At 50.3% G+C, this 12888-nt stretch overlaps 1 protein-coding gene across 1 annotated transcript; it reads left to right on the plus strand.

Annotated features, from left to right (window-relative positions):
• The first annotated feature begins 9400 nt into the window (after positions 1-9400).
• On the plus strand, positions 9401-12608 carry C22H1orf174 (chromosome 22 C1orf174 homolog). Its single transcript, XM_053962657.1, has 3 exons — positions 9401-9565; positions 10115-10600; positions 11356-12608. The coding sequence occupies exons 1-3, from the start codon at positions 9401-9403 to the stop codon at positions 11470-11472; spliced, it is 768 nt and encodes a 255-aa protein (XP_053818632.1). The 3' UTR covers positions 11473-12608.
• Positions 12609-12888: the final 280 nt, after the last annotated feature.

The raw sequence follows: 12888 nt of genomic DNA on the forward strand, positions 1-12888 counted from the left end.
AGGATTTTTTCCTTCCGTGGTTACTGAGCGTGGAGACAAAACCGAGGGATGTGCCTGTTCCCCTTGCAGGAGTGTGACCAAAGCACGAAGCCCTGAGAACCGCGGAGCTGCAAGCGCAGAGATCACCGCGGGGCATGCGGGGAAGCTGCACGCGGAGCGAGGGAAGCTCCACCTTGGCAACACAGCAGGAACGTCAGCAGTGGTAAAAACAATGCTGTCCCCAGGGAACAGCGAGATCCAGGGGCTGCTCCAGCCTGCTGCCTTCTTGGCTGGAGCAGTTTGTCTCTGGAGAGCTTAGAGGGGAGGGAAGCCGGTGTTCAGCTGTGTGTGAGCAACAAGGGGCACTGCACTGCTTTCTCTTGGCTGGAAGAAATCCATTACAGAGAGGATCACCCTGCCATGGATGCTGGCTGGCACAGGGCCAGGCTCACTTCCAGGGCCAGAGCAGCTCTGCTGGCTCTGCTGCAGGTGGAGAAGAGCCTGACAGTGTCTGGAAGTTGGAATGGGCAATCTGCAGGTGGGACAGGAGGTCTGGGAAGAGGGACAGGAGGTCTGGGAGGAGAGACAGGAGGTCTGCAGGTGGGACAGGAGGTATGTAGGTGGGACAGGAGGTCTGCAGGTGGGACAATGAGGTGCACAGTTGACAGTGCTGCTGTCTCTGGCCCCTGGAGCAGTGCAGGATGCTCCAAGCTGGCCAGAGCAGGGGTTAGTTCTTTCTCTCCCTCCGCTAAAATCTATCCTGAAACACTTCTGATACCAAAATGCACCAAGTTAAGCACAAGAGCAGAAGTCTCTGGTGATGTGGCTGAGTTTTGGCAGGACATAAACAAACAATGACAAACCTTGGCACATGGATGGGCATGGAAACCGTGCTAGTAGTGCACAGGTAAGTTACCCACCACCGTCCTGGGGACTGCCTAGGAACTTGGTTTACTTCTTTTCCTATTAAACAGGATAACAAAAGCACAGCCACACAGTGTAGGAGTTTCTCCTTAAACAGTGCTATTGTCTGCAGATGAAGCAGGGCCAATGCTTGTTTCAATTCCCTCAGAACCCTCTCTCTGAATGGGTTTCTTGTGCACCTGATTGTTGTTCAATCTCTTCTGCCCAACCTGGTGTACACAGGGTTCCGGGGCTTGCTTTTGATCACGTTGGCTGCAGGACATTTGTTCCTCCTGTGAACCCTGCTCCTTTGTTCCTGTGAGCGTGCCACCCACGGGGAAACCTTTGTCCAAATAATCTCAGATTCCCTGAAGAGCAAGAGCTGCCAGCTTTGCTTTCTAGTTGAAGTGACAGCAAGGAACGTACAGATTTATTCTTCTATTCACTGGTGGCTTTCTATTCGTGTGTCCTCGGATCAAATCAAAGTGTCAAAACAACATCCCCGGCACTCCAGCGGCAGCTCCTGCCCACCAGACGGACATGTGAGGAGCAGGTATTTTTAGCTGAAAAGAATAACCAGCAAGGGTCATGTAGTGAAGAAAATAAGACAATGGTAAGAAGAAACCAAGGCACTTCTACTGGAACCTGGGAGGATTGGTACTACACCAGTCACTCCTCTGCCCCAGGAAGAAGTACAGAAAGGGACAGGAAGATGTGGCAGTCAAGTTTCTGGCTCTGTGACAGAGTTATTAGAATGCTCTGAGCCCTAAACCCTCTTCCTGGGTGGTTTTTAATTCTGACTCTGTGCTAAGCATTAAGCACTATCAGTGCATGCAGAAAAGAGCCCTAGGAATGTGCTGCTTGAGCAGGAGTGCCCAGCTGAAGTCTTTCTCCGCTTACATGATTAATCTGTCTCTGAAGAGCAGCTATTACACACTGGGATGGTGTCTGGACAGTTGTGTGACATCTTCTGTGCAGGATGCAAGCAGTGTGGATGACAAAGGCACGCAGCCGGTCCTGTGGAGAGGTGTGGGAGATGACTCAGAGCTGTGGCATGGTGTAATGGAGCTGCTCCTGGAAAACCTGCTTCAAAAGAGTCAGGACACAGGAGATCAGCAGCGATGCTTGATGGAGGCAATACCTGATGTAGGAAGTACTTAAGCAGATTGTAATGAGGATGTGGGTTCATTACCTGAGCCTCCCAGGGCTGATAACAGAATCGCTCCTGTTGCACTGCAGTCCCCAGTCAGAAGGAATGCGTAAGAGCGCGCCACACCGGGCCACTGGAGCCGCTGTCCTAGCGTGATTCCTACCAATGGAACAATATTGCTTGCTGTTGCATGAACAGAACATGTCTCCTCTGATTGTTTTTTCCTGCTCTTTTGAAGACAGATGCTGTCTGAGGATCCCCAGTGGTAGAAGGTCCTCTCTGAGGTGCAGTTACAGCTCTTTACACGTAACCTCTGGCACTGGGAACCAGTGGTGAAAAGAAATAAATCCAAGTGTGGATGTTTTGGCATGGAGTTTGCTCTGGTTCTGAAAGAAGTTGTGAGAGTGGACAAGAGATTGACCTCAATAGCCTGTTCCATGGCCCTGCTCCAGGGTGCTTCAGCTGTAATTATCCTTTTTTTAATTCAGGGAGCTACTGAACTGTGATGAGATTCCTGCAGTGGCTTAAACTCCCCCTCCTGTAGGATATCAGTGAAAGAGACAGGAAAATGCTGATGGCTTTGCTCTGCTAAGAAAATGCCACCTGGTCCAGCTGCCTTCTCCATCTCAGGTGCTCATACATGGGCATGTGCCTTTGCTTGGACCAGCTCTGTGCTGGGAGATTTCCTCTGCCCAGAAACTGGCAACTCTTAAATGCCAAGAATTAAATTGTTGAGGGGTTTTAAACTTTACATATTGAATTATGGCAAGACAAGCAACAGAAAGTGAGCAAGAGTTAATTATGTGACAGGGAGAGGAAGTGCCACTGTGCAGCAATCCTTTCAAAGGCAAACAGAAATATTTATAGACTCAGGACTGCACAACTTGCTGCGCTCAGACTCGAGATGTGTTACTGATTCACAGGGCAGCACTTTCGGATGGGGCTCTGGTGTGGACCACAGCTCTGCTGGAAGGTAGGTCTCACCTCAAGCCGCGTTCAGAGGCAAGTGCTAATGAGAGAAAATCTGGTAGGATTTTGTCAAATCAGAGTTTAAAAACATCCTGGTGATGTCCTCTTTTCAGTCCCTCAGTGGATTTCCCTTTCTTCATGGATAGCAGAGCGGCTGTGAGTGCTCACTGAGGTGACCCCTGCCCATACCACACCACCAGCTCTGCAGGGACAGTGCCCTGGCCCCTCCACATTTGGGGCACACACAGAGCTTGTGCAGGTGCTCATTTCTCAGGTGATTTCCCACCACACCACGATACTTCTGCTCTGTTCCGCCTTCCAAGCAGAGCTGCAAAGTGCAGAAGCTGGGAGAGGAGACAAACACGATGCTGAGATCAAACCCCATCAACATCTGCAAGCAGCCACCCCGCAGTCACCCTCCTGTGGGACACTCCCTGCCCTCCTTCACTGCTCCCAAGGGTTATCCCACGCAGAGCCTCCCTTGGTGGGCACAGCCTCGGCTGTGTGCCCTCCACAGCTCTGGGCCTGGCCTGGGATACTGTCGCTATTTTCAGGGACTGACTAATCCTGACAGGAGCAGGAAGAACCTGCTGTTACCTGCAGAGGACAGAGGGAAGAAGATAATTCATTCCCATCCCCAAAGCAATCCCTGCAGGCAGGTTTTGAGCCAGATTTCCAATCATCTGCCTTTGGAGACCACCAAGCAGGCTTTAAAGAAATCTTTATATTTTTAGCAGTAACATAATAGTGGTGGAAATTTAATAAAATTCACCATCTAATATTTATCCCATTACATTGGCTTAAGTAATTTAAGATGCTGAAATCAACATGGTGCGTTTATATTTAATGAGCCTTGTGTAAAACAGCCACTTCCATCCTTGTCAGGTGTGTAGAGAAGACACTTGCATTCACTCAAAGAATTTTTATCTCCCCAAAGATATGTGTTAAATAATGTACAACACTCACCAAAATGTTACCTGTCACTGGTGGAGAATCAGGCTGGGGCTCAGTGAGCCTGATGTTCACTGGCATGTAGGACAGAGGAAGGGCATTTAAAAAATATTATTATTTTAAATCTAACCAAGCAAATTATGCTGAGAGCAGCCTGGGCTCAGCTTTTGGATGAAGCTCAGCCTTGCTGAGTGTGGTGTTCCCAACCTGTCCCTCTGACAGCTGGGCAGGGTGGCAATGCCAGGACAAGGCTCAGCTACCTGCAGGCAAGGGGGGCTTGAGGAAACAAAGAGAAGCTGTTTGTTCCTGAGATGCCCTGTTCCAGCTGGGAGCAGCACACTCAGAGCTGCAGAACACAACTGCTCCAGATCCCTGGGGTGCCTAGCAAAGCAACCAGGCAAAATCTGGGCATCTGTCCCATAGAGACAGGCTGCAGAACGGGGGGTATCCAGCCTGGAGAACAGGAGGTTCTGGGGAGACCTTAGAACCCCTTGCAGTGCCTAAAGGGGCTCCAGAAGACCTGGAGAGGGCAATGGACAAGGGCATGGAGTTAGAGGAAGAAGGAGCATGGCTTTAAACTAAAAGAGGTGAAATACAGATTTAATTTTATGGAGAAATTCTTCCCTGTGAGGGTGGTGAGGTGCTGGCACAGGTTTCTGAGAGAAGCTGTGACTGCCCCAGCCCTGGAAGTGTCCAAGGCCAGGCTGGACAGGGCTTGGACCAAGCTGGGATAGTGGAAGCTGTCCCTGCTCATGGCAAGGGATCGGAACGGGATAAGCCTCAACGTCCCTCCAACCCCAACCATCCTGCGTCTCCCTGATTTGGGCTCCTCGCAGGAGGGCAGGCAGGCTTGGTGGGGCTGAGCCTCTCCCACGGGAACGGAGAGAACTCCTTGTCCCTCCCGTGTCCTTTATGTCGCCATGTCCCCCCGTATCTCCCCGTGTCGCCCACCCTGCGTGTCCCCCCGTGTCCCCCACGTCCCCCGTGTCCCCGAGTCCACGAGCGGCGCGGCCGCACCGCCGGTCTCACACTGACCCCCAGCGTCGGGCGGCGGCTGAGCCCGAGCTGCTGCCCCGGCCGGGAAGTTCGACGGGAATGACACCCTAATTAAACCCTAATTAAAGCCTGTAGCAAAGCGACGAGACAAAGCGGGAAGCGGAGGGGCGGGAGCGCCTGTTCCCACGGCTACAGTTACTGCAGCCGTTAAATTGAGCCAGGAAAAGGTTTCTGTAGCTGACGCTTTTTAACAGCCAGGCCGTTGCCCGTAAATCATTAAAATCCATGTAATCAGTCTCCTGGAGCAAAGGTAAGGATTTGGATCCAGTGAGACGCTTTGTGCTAGGAGAGATTTACTTGTGGTTTGTGAAACACTTTAAAAATCAATATGCCAGGAGCAAGAGGGTCTTAGGGAAGGCAGGAGACCTGGGGCAGGTGGAATTCACTGGGCATGGAGGTGCCTTAGGAAGGATTTGCCAGGTAAACACTAGAGATGGTTACAAAATGCGCATCAGTAGCAGGGGGACAAGACCATGAGCAGCAGAGCTCCAGGCAAGGGTTTGGGGCAGAGTCCTGGCAGGGCTCCAGCTGTACCCATCACAGGAAGCCCAGTGCCAAACAGTCCCTCAGACATGTACTGCAACCCCCCAGCCTGGGCTGGGTTCTCTGCACTCGCTGTTCTCCGATGTTCCTTACGGTTTGTCATTAACAAATGTCACAGGTTTCCTCTTTGTTGCTCTTTCTCACAAAGCCCACGTACAGCTCTGTCGTGTTAATTAATTTCTTCAGATACTGCCTTTCCATGTTTGGTCCTTGATAAAACACTTGCTAGAAATCCAAAATAAGACTCAAAGAGATTTCTCACATGGCAAGCATAAAGTTTCATTATGTACCGTAAATTGCCTGTGATTTCTGTGTCAAGGCTCACCAGCTCCTGATGTGAGTATTCCTCTGTGATGGAAATGAGGGGGTTATTCCATGTCAGTGGTGCAAAGGTCCTCAGATCAGCAGTGCTCAGGGCAGCTGCATCGGAGGGCTGCATAATTTCAGTTCTAGATGGGGTATCAACTCCCAGAGGATTTCCCAGTACACAGTGCCTCTGGGAGCCCAAAAGTGGCAGTCCATAGAATCATGGAATCACAGAATGTTTTGGCTTAGAACGGACCTTGATGATCATCCAGTTCGAACTCCCTGCCACGCCTTAGACCAGGTTACTGAGAGCCCCATCCAGCCTCAATGCCCACCAACATTATCTGAGCTGGCAAGACAACACCATGTGACGGAAGGGAACAGCAGCTAAACATTTTTTCTTCAAATCTTCAACACAAAACCAACTCTTCCTGCTGAGGAGGCAGAGGAGGCAGCCAGAAGGATGCAGCAGGGAGCATGGCTCCTGGTCCTGGTTATTGGGAAGTGGATCCTCCTCTTGCTTTCTCCCCAGAAAAATTCAGCCACTTGAACCCAACCCACCTTTTCCGTGGCAGGAAAAGGCCAGCCAGCTCTCCTGATGGATGGCTGTTCAGTATGACAGACCTCACATTCAACAGTTAACAGCCAGCATGTTTACAGGCAACATTTTTTTTGGCTGCTGTCCCTGGCATGTCAGTCATGTTTAGCCAAATGAACTGGGAGGATTATAACAGACAGGGACACTGGTGCAAGTGACAGGCGCAGAGACGAGTGCTGCAAGAAGCTCATTTGCACATCAAGTTTCACAGCCCGGCTCTCCCTTCCTGCTCCATAAGCTCATCAGCTGCTGCTGCAGAGCCGCCAGTTTTCACAGGAATGATGGAGCTCACAAAACCCTATTTTCGTTTTTTCTTCCCTGCCTGCTTAGACAACAGATTCTAACATAACCCATTTTTTTAAATATTGAGAATAAGCCCCCTTTTATGTGGAAATGTGGGTTTAATGTAAATAGCTCGTGCTGCTCTGATTCTCTCAGAGGGCTGTTGGCTGTTGGCGGTTCCCCTGTTGCCTTTCAAGTCACTTGGGAGTCACTGCTGCTGAGATGGGGATGGATCTCAGAGGGATCCACAGTCTCTCCTGGGTGATTCCTGCGCTGTGTGACAGTTTTTATCTCGGCCATATTTCAGAACATGCAGCAACATCTGAAGCTGTGAAATTGTCACTACCTGCCCCCAAAATAACGTGGTTAAAGCAGGGATAGGGCGAGTGTGACATGAGAGCTCTGGATGGAGCCATGCCATCCCAGCTCCATCTAAGCTGCTTGCACCCTGTGTCCAAGGCCACCCCACAGAGCCTCATGTGCTCGTAGCTGTGTACCTCACCCCACACCAGGTCACCGAAGGCCACAGCACTGCTCAGGGCTTTGCCACCCCCTCCTCGGTGCTCAGTCACATCAGCTTTCCAAAGCGGCATAAAACCCGAGGAACATACAGTGTTGTGAAAAGTATTTATTAGAATTAAATTTTCCTTACTATTTTCAGTTTGTTGTGGAAATTAAAACAAGAACCACGTTTTCCAGCTGCAGAAATGCTGCTTTTCAGCCAGTTTTAGTCTGCGGCTGTTTACAAGACAGTATAAGTTTTCACTGCCTAATAAAAACAATCATCTGTATTCCATGGCTGCAAGCAACAACACTGTGAGAGAGTGGAGCAAGTCAAGGAGGTTTTGGAGAAGAATATGAATTATCTCACCCGGAGAACAAAGCATAGACGGACCCTGAGCACCAAGGGAAATTGCACAACGTGCAGGCAAGTCTCCAAACCTGCATGGTTTAACGGGGGGATTTTATACTTTTGAGAAAAAATGTATTTCTTGAATATCCCCATAGGTACAGTCTTGCTACTTATTTCTGCGATTTAAATTGTTGCTTCTGTTTTTTAAGGCCAGGCTGAACGGACAAGCATTTAATCAGCCAAGTTGGATGGAGGAGCACAGGTACCATTGAGACAACTCTGCAATGAGCAAGAACATTAAAGGCTGCTATAAAGAAACAAGCTCCTGTGCCCTCAGATGGACAGAATTATAAAAATCCCCACAGCATCCCCAAAGCACTGAATTAAGTGAAGAAGGAGCTGTGTTTAATGTGACGGATGGAGCCCGCGGGCCCCATCGTGGGGACGTGGCCGTCAGGGCACCGGTACCTGCCATCGCTCCCCGCAGCACCTTCCCCAGGAACATCAGACAGGATAATTACGTACTTAAATCTGGGTGCTTTACTACACAGAAATTCATCTGCTACCCTCAGAGTCCTTGAAGTTAAAGAGGGATTTGAGTTACTGACATAATTTGTTCCCTGAGGGCTGTGGAAAGCAGAGAGAAGCACATCTGAATAATAACTCTTCGACCACGTCTTGAATGGGAGCGAGCGCTGCTCCAGAGCGAGACACAATGGGAAGCAAACGATTTCAAATGTTTATAAGCTACACAGCTCCCAGGCAGGATGGGGCTGGGTTTTTCCCCAAGCAGCAGCTGGGAGGGAGGTCAGTAAGTTCCCTTCAGAAACTGTAATTGCAGCCTTCCAATGCTTGAAGGGAACTTATAGGAAAGACGCTGCAAGACTATTTACCAGAGCATGTAGCGACAGGACAAGGAGGAATGGGTTTAAACTGATAGAGAGTAGGTTTAGATTAGATATTGAGAAGAAATTCTTGGCTGTCAGGGTGGGGAGGCCTCAGCACAGGTTGCCCAGAAAAGCTGTGGCTGCCCCATCCCTGTAAGTGCTCAAGGCCAGGTTGGACAGGTCTTGGAGCACCCCAGGATAGTGGAAGGTGTCCCTGCCTAGGGCAGGGGGTGGGACTGGATGATCTTCAAGGTTGCTTCCAACCCACCCCATTGTGCGACCTGTGACGAGCTGCTTTGTCCTCACTTTGCCAAAGCTTCCTCTAAGGCGATGCTGTCTCTGGTCCAAGCTAGGGGCTGCTGTGTGAGGGGCTGCGGTGTGTGAGGGCCGTGGGCTCCCCACCATCACTGGCTGGGATGAGGCTGCCCTTTGCCCGGAGCCGTTCGCCCAGTGCCCGGATCCCCTGGCCCAGAGCCCTTTGCCGATGCCCGGTGCTCGGAGCCCTTTGCCGGTGCCCGGTGCCCTTTGCCGGTGCCCGGAGCCCTTTGCCGGTGCCCGGAGCCCTTGGCCCAGAGCCCTTTGCCGGTGCCCGGTGCCAGGAGCCCTTTGCCGGTGCCCGGTGCCAGGAGCCCTTTGCCGGTGCCCGGAGCCCTTTGCCCGGTGCCCAGAGACCGGAGCCCTTTGCCGGTGCCCGGAGGCCTTTGTCTGTGCCCGGAGGCCTTTGCCGGTGCCTGGTGCCCGGAGCCCTTTGCCGGTGCCCGGAGCCCTTGGCCCAGAGCCCTTTGCCGGTGCCCGGTGCCCGGAGCCCTTTGCCGGTGCCCGGTGCCCGGAGCCCTTTGCCGGTGCCCGGAGCCCGCGCTCGCCCCGCGGTTCCCTCACGGAGCTCCACAAGATGGCGAGCGCGGGCCCGCGCGCGGCCCAAGATGGCGGCGGGCGGCGCGGCGCGGGGCCGGCGGCGCTCGGACAGCCGCGGCCCCGCTCGCCCGGCCCGGCCACGGCCACGGCACCGGGCCCGGCGCTCCGCGGAGACGGCCCCGGCAGCCGACCCCGCGCAGCCCGCGGGGGAAACAGCCGACACGGCGAGCCCGGTAGGAGGGACGGGGCCGGGTGGGATGGTGGGGGAGGGAAAGGCCGCGCGGCCCCGGGGGGATCGCGGGTGATTATTAACAGCTACGATCTGAGCATCATCATGTGGGAATTATCAGGAGAATTGAAAGAAATTTATCGCTGTTCACGCTCCTCCCGCGACGTTGTTTTTGCCAGTGCAGAAACACAGAGCAGATTTAGCCGCTTGCCGTGCCGGGTGATGACAGGCCTGGCATAGTAATTCCCATTGGCATCATCCTTAAGAAAATAAGAACATGGTGATTGACCTCTTACGGTGCTAGTTTATTCTCTGAGCAAAGTGTTTTTCTCTTGCTGGACTGTACATTGTGGTTTATGTAAGCTGTCTGCTCCTCTTTTCCTCTCTTCACTTGCACTTTCTACTAATTACTTTTCTTAGAAGGTTTGGATCAAAATGCCACTTGTGTGATGAAGCCCTTCTGTTCCAAAGCTAGCTTTGCAACTAAAGAGATGAGGTTATTTTATTCTTTATTTCAAGTGAGCCTTACAATCTTGTCGTTTTTTTCTAACAGTCTTCATCACATGAAGCTACAGAAGGACAACCTGCAAAGAAGATGAAATATGAAGAAAGCAATCTAAAATCAGAACTAGAGGGACTCACATGTGAAAGTGGAACCCTTGCTGCACTGGGGGAAACACCTAAAACATCTGATGGGGACGGAGGTTCAGAAGATCCAAGAGACAGCAGTATAACCCAACAGGGAAATGATGAAAGCATTCCAGAGACTGAAGAAGGGAAGCAGGAGAAGGAGCACGGTGTTTCTCTGGAGCCACACGCAGTGAATTCCGGCGGTGCTCCGTTAAAAACGGGTGGATATCTGCGCCACTATCACGTGTTCAGTGAAGAGGAGAGCAGCTGTGGGAGCTTTGACGGGGCCACCTCGGAGGACGCGGATTTGCCGCGGAGGCCGATGTTCCTGGAGCACAGCAGCGGCCTCTCGGATGAGGACAGCAACCAGCCCATGCCAGTGCACCGGTTCTTCGGAGATGTGGAACTGGTGAGATGATGAGTCTCTTCCTGCTTTAGACTCAGCCCTGGTCTGCTTAAAATTTGCCTCAAAACTCGTGGTGAATTTGATTAGTATTGTTGGGCCCTGTACCCCAGGTAAAACTCTCTGTCAGAGATGAAATTACTCGTCCAGCTAAATTAATTTCAGGTGTAAAATCCTTCTTATTTAGACTTTTTATTCCAATTCCATGAGATAGGTAGTTTTACTGATAATGACATTATGGAGACAGTATTCTTGGCAAAATAGATTTTTGCTTGTCTTTGGTTCTTAACAGAATCATAGAACAGCTTGGGTTGGAAGGATCTTACAAATGACCCCGTTCCAGCCCTGGTGCATTGGGATTGTTTGGAATGGAAACTGGTTTCTGTCTACCTCAGGTTTTGAACTGACCCCGGAGGCAGAGCTTTACATTTGAATCCCTTTAACAAGCATAACTTTGGGGCAAGTGATGTTGCCATCTTTTAGGTGTTTCTTGTGGTATTTAGGGAGCAGTGAGGATTTGTTTAGGGAGCCCTTCACCCTGTGCCAATCCTCCTCACACCAGTGGAAGGAATGCCAGCCCTGATTCTGCCCATGGATCTGGTTTGGGCAGACTCCCCCCAAAGCCCCACAGCTTTAGCTCTGTGCTGCTGCTGCCAAGCTCAGGGTTGGTTCCTGTGTCAGCTGAGGGAGGATGGGAGCTGGTGGAGGTAGGAGTTCTGCCTCCACAGACTTTCCTTGTTGATTTGATCTTTTCCCTCCAGCATCTCCCAGCAGTTGTGCTCCCGAGCGTGACGAGGAACAGGAGAGAAGCCAGGAAGCTCCATTTCATTGCAAAGGAAGATGATGAAGAGGAGGAGGAGGAAGAGGATGATGTCTAACAACAAACTGTAAACAAATTAAACCCTTCTTCTTTCTCTTTGTGACCACATGGCAATGGCTCTGTCAGTACCATGAGGTATCTGTTTGCCTTTTCTCAGGGAGAGAACTGGGAGAGTTTGTTTTGCTGGAATTGGCAGATACAGTATTCCAGTGATTATCTGGAGCAAATACTGAATTTTCAGTGATTTGGAAATAAAGTATAATTTAGCACTTTAGCACTGATATTTAAGAAAAAAAACCAGGGAATATAGAAGTTCTTATGGCTTTTTTTGTAAATTTGAGCCTCTGTCTTGAGAAGGTATTTGGTTTCACTCTGTTTTTTGGTTTTTTTTTTTTCCCAAAATAGTCAAGAAAAGGATGCTGGAGCAAGGTTCTTTTTCTTTTAATTCTGCAATGTCTGTGGCATCCAGGTAATAAAGGAGAGCAAACTGACTCCCTGGTACAAAGAAGGTCAAGGGTCTTCCTTCTGTGGGTTGTTTACACCTAACCCAAGACCAATTAAACCTCTAAAATGTAGTTCTGCTGGCAAAATGAAATGCAGGATGTCAGAATGGATTCAGTGTGCTCATCTCTGCGAGTTCAGCACGTTTTCATTGCACATCAGCTCCCCAAAGACTCACCCCGTGGTGCTGCCTCCTCCTTCCACTTGCTGCTCTAAGTGTTGCCCTTTGTCGATTTCCAACTGGTTTCCAGCAGGGATTTTGGAAACAAATGCTTTGGTGGTGATACACAACGAATACCATCCCTTGGATTTGATGGACAGAGGAAGATTGCTAAGGCTGCGGGGCAGCCACCTCTGCATGTTTAAAAAAACAAAAGGAGCAACCTCGGCCAATTCCAGGAACTGTTAATTCACCCAGTGTTTGTGGGAATATTTCTTTGAAAGTGTGATTATGCAATAAGCTTCTAGATATTTATTGTTATAGCTCCTTCTATGTTTCTAAAAATAGAGAGAAAATGTTATCAGCAGATGGTTTAAATAAATATTAATTTCTACAGCTCGAGCTTGTTAAACATTCAAAAGTTGTAAGGCAAACAAAATTGCATATGCATGGCATGGTAATGCATTCCTATTTCCACTCCAGCTGATGCATTGTTTCTGTCAAATATATTTCTTGGCTCCTTTTCACTCTAATTCTGTAACACGGAAAAATCCAGATTTCTTTAATTGCATATTCATAGTTCCAGCCCAGCTCTGTGTTGCAGCAGCTCCTCCCAGCATTCCTTCAGTGCTGTTTGCTGCTGGCTCTTTCTAGCAAACACAGTTTCACACACAGGCATTCATTTCACTTGCAAAATGCATTTTCAGTTTGGGGGACACGTGCCACACAGGTGACACTGGGTTTGTCACCAGAATCCTGCCAGTTCTGCCCTCCCCAGTGTCAAACAGTGCAGGAAGGGAAGCTGGAAGGATT

Source organism: Vidua chalybeata, chromosome 22 (assembly GCF_026979565.1).
Source record: "Vidua chalybeata isolate OUT-0048 chromosome 22, bVidCha1 merged haplotype, whole genome shotgun sequence".
NCBI lineage: Eukaryota > Metazoa > Chordata > Aves > Passeriformes > Viduidae > Vidua > Vidua chalybeata.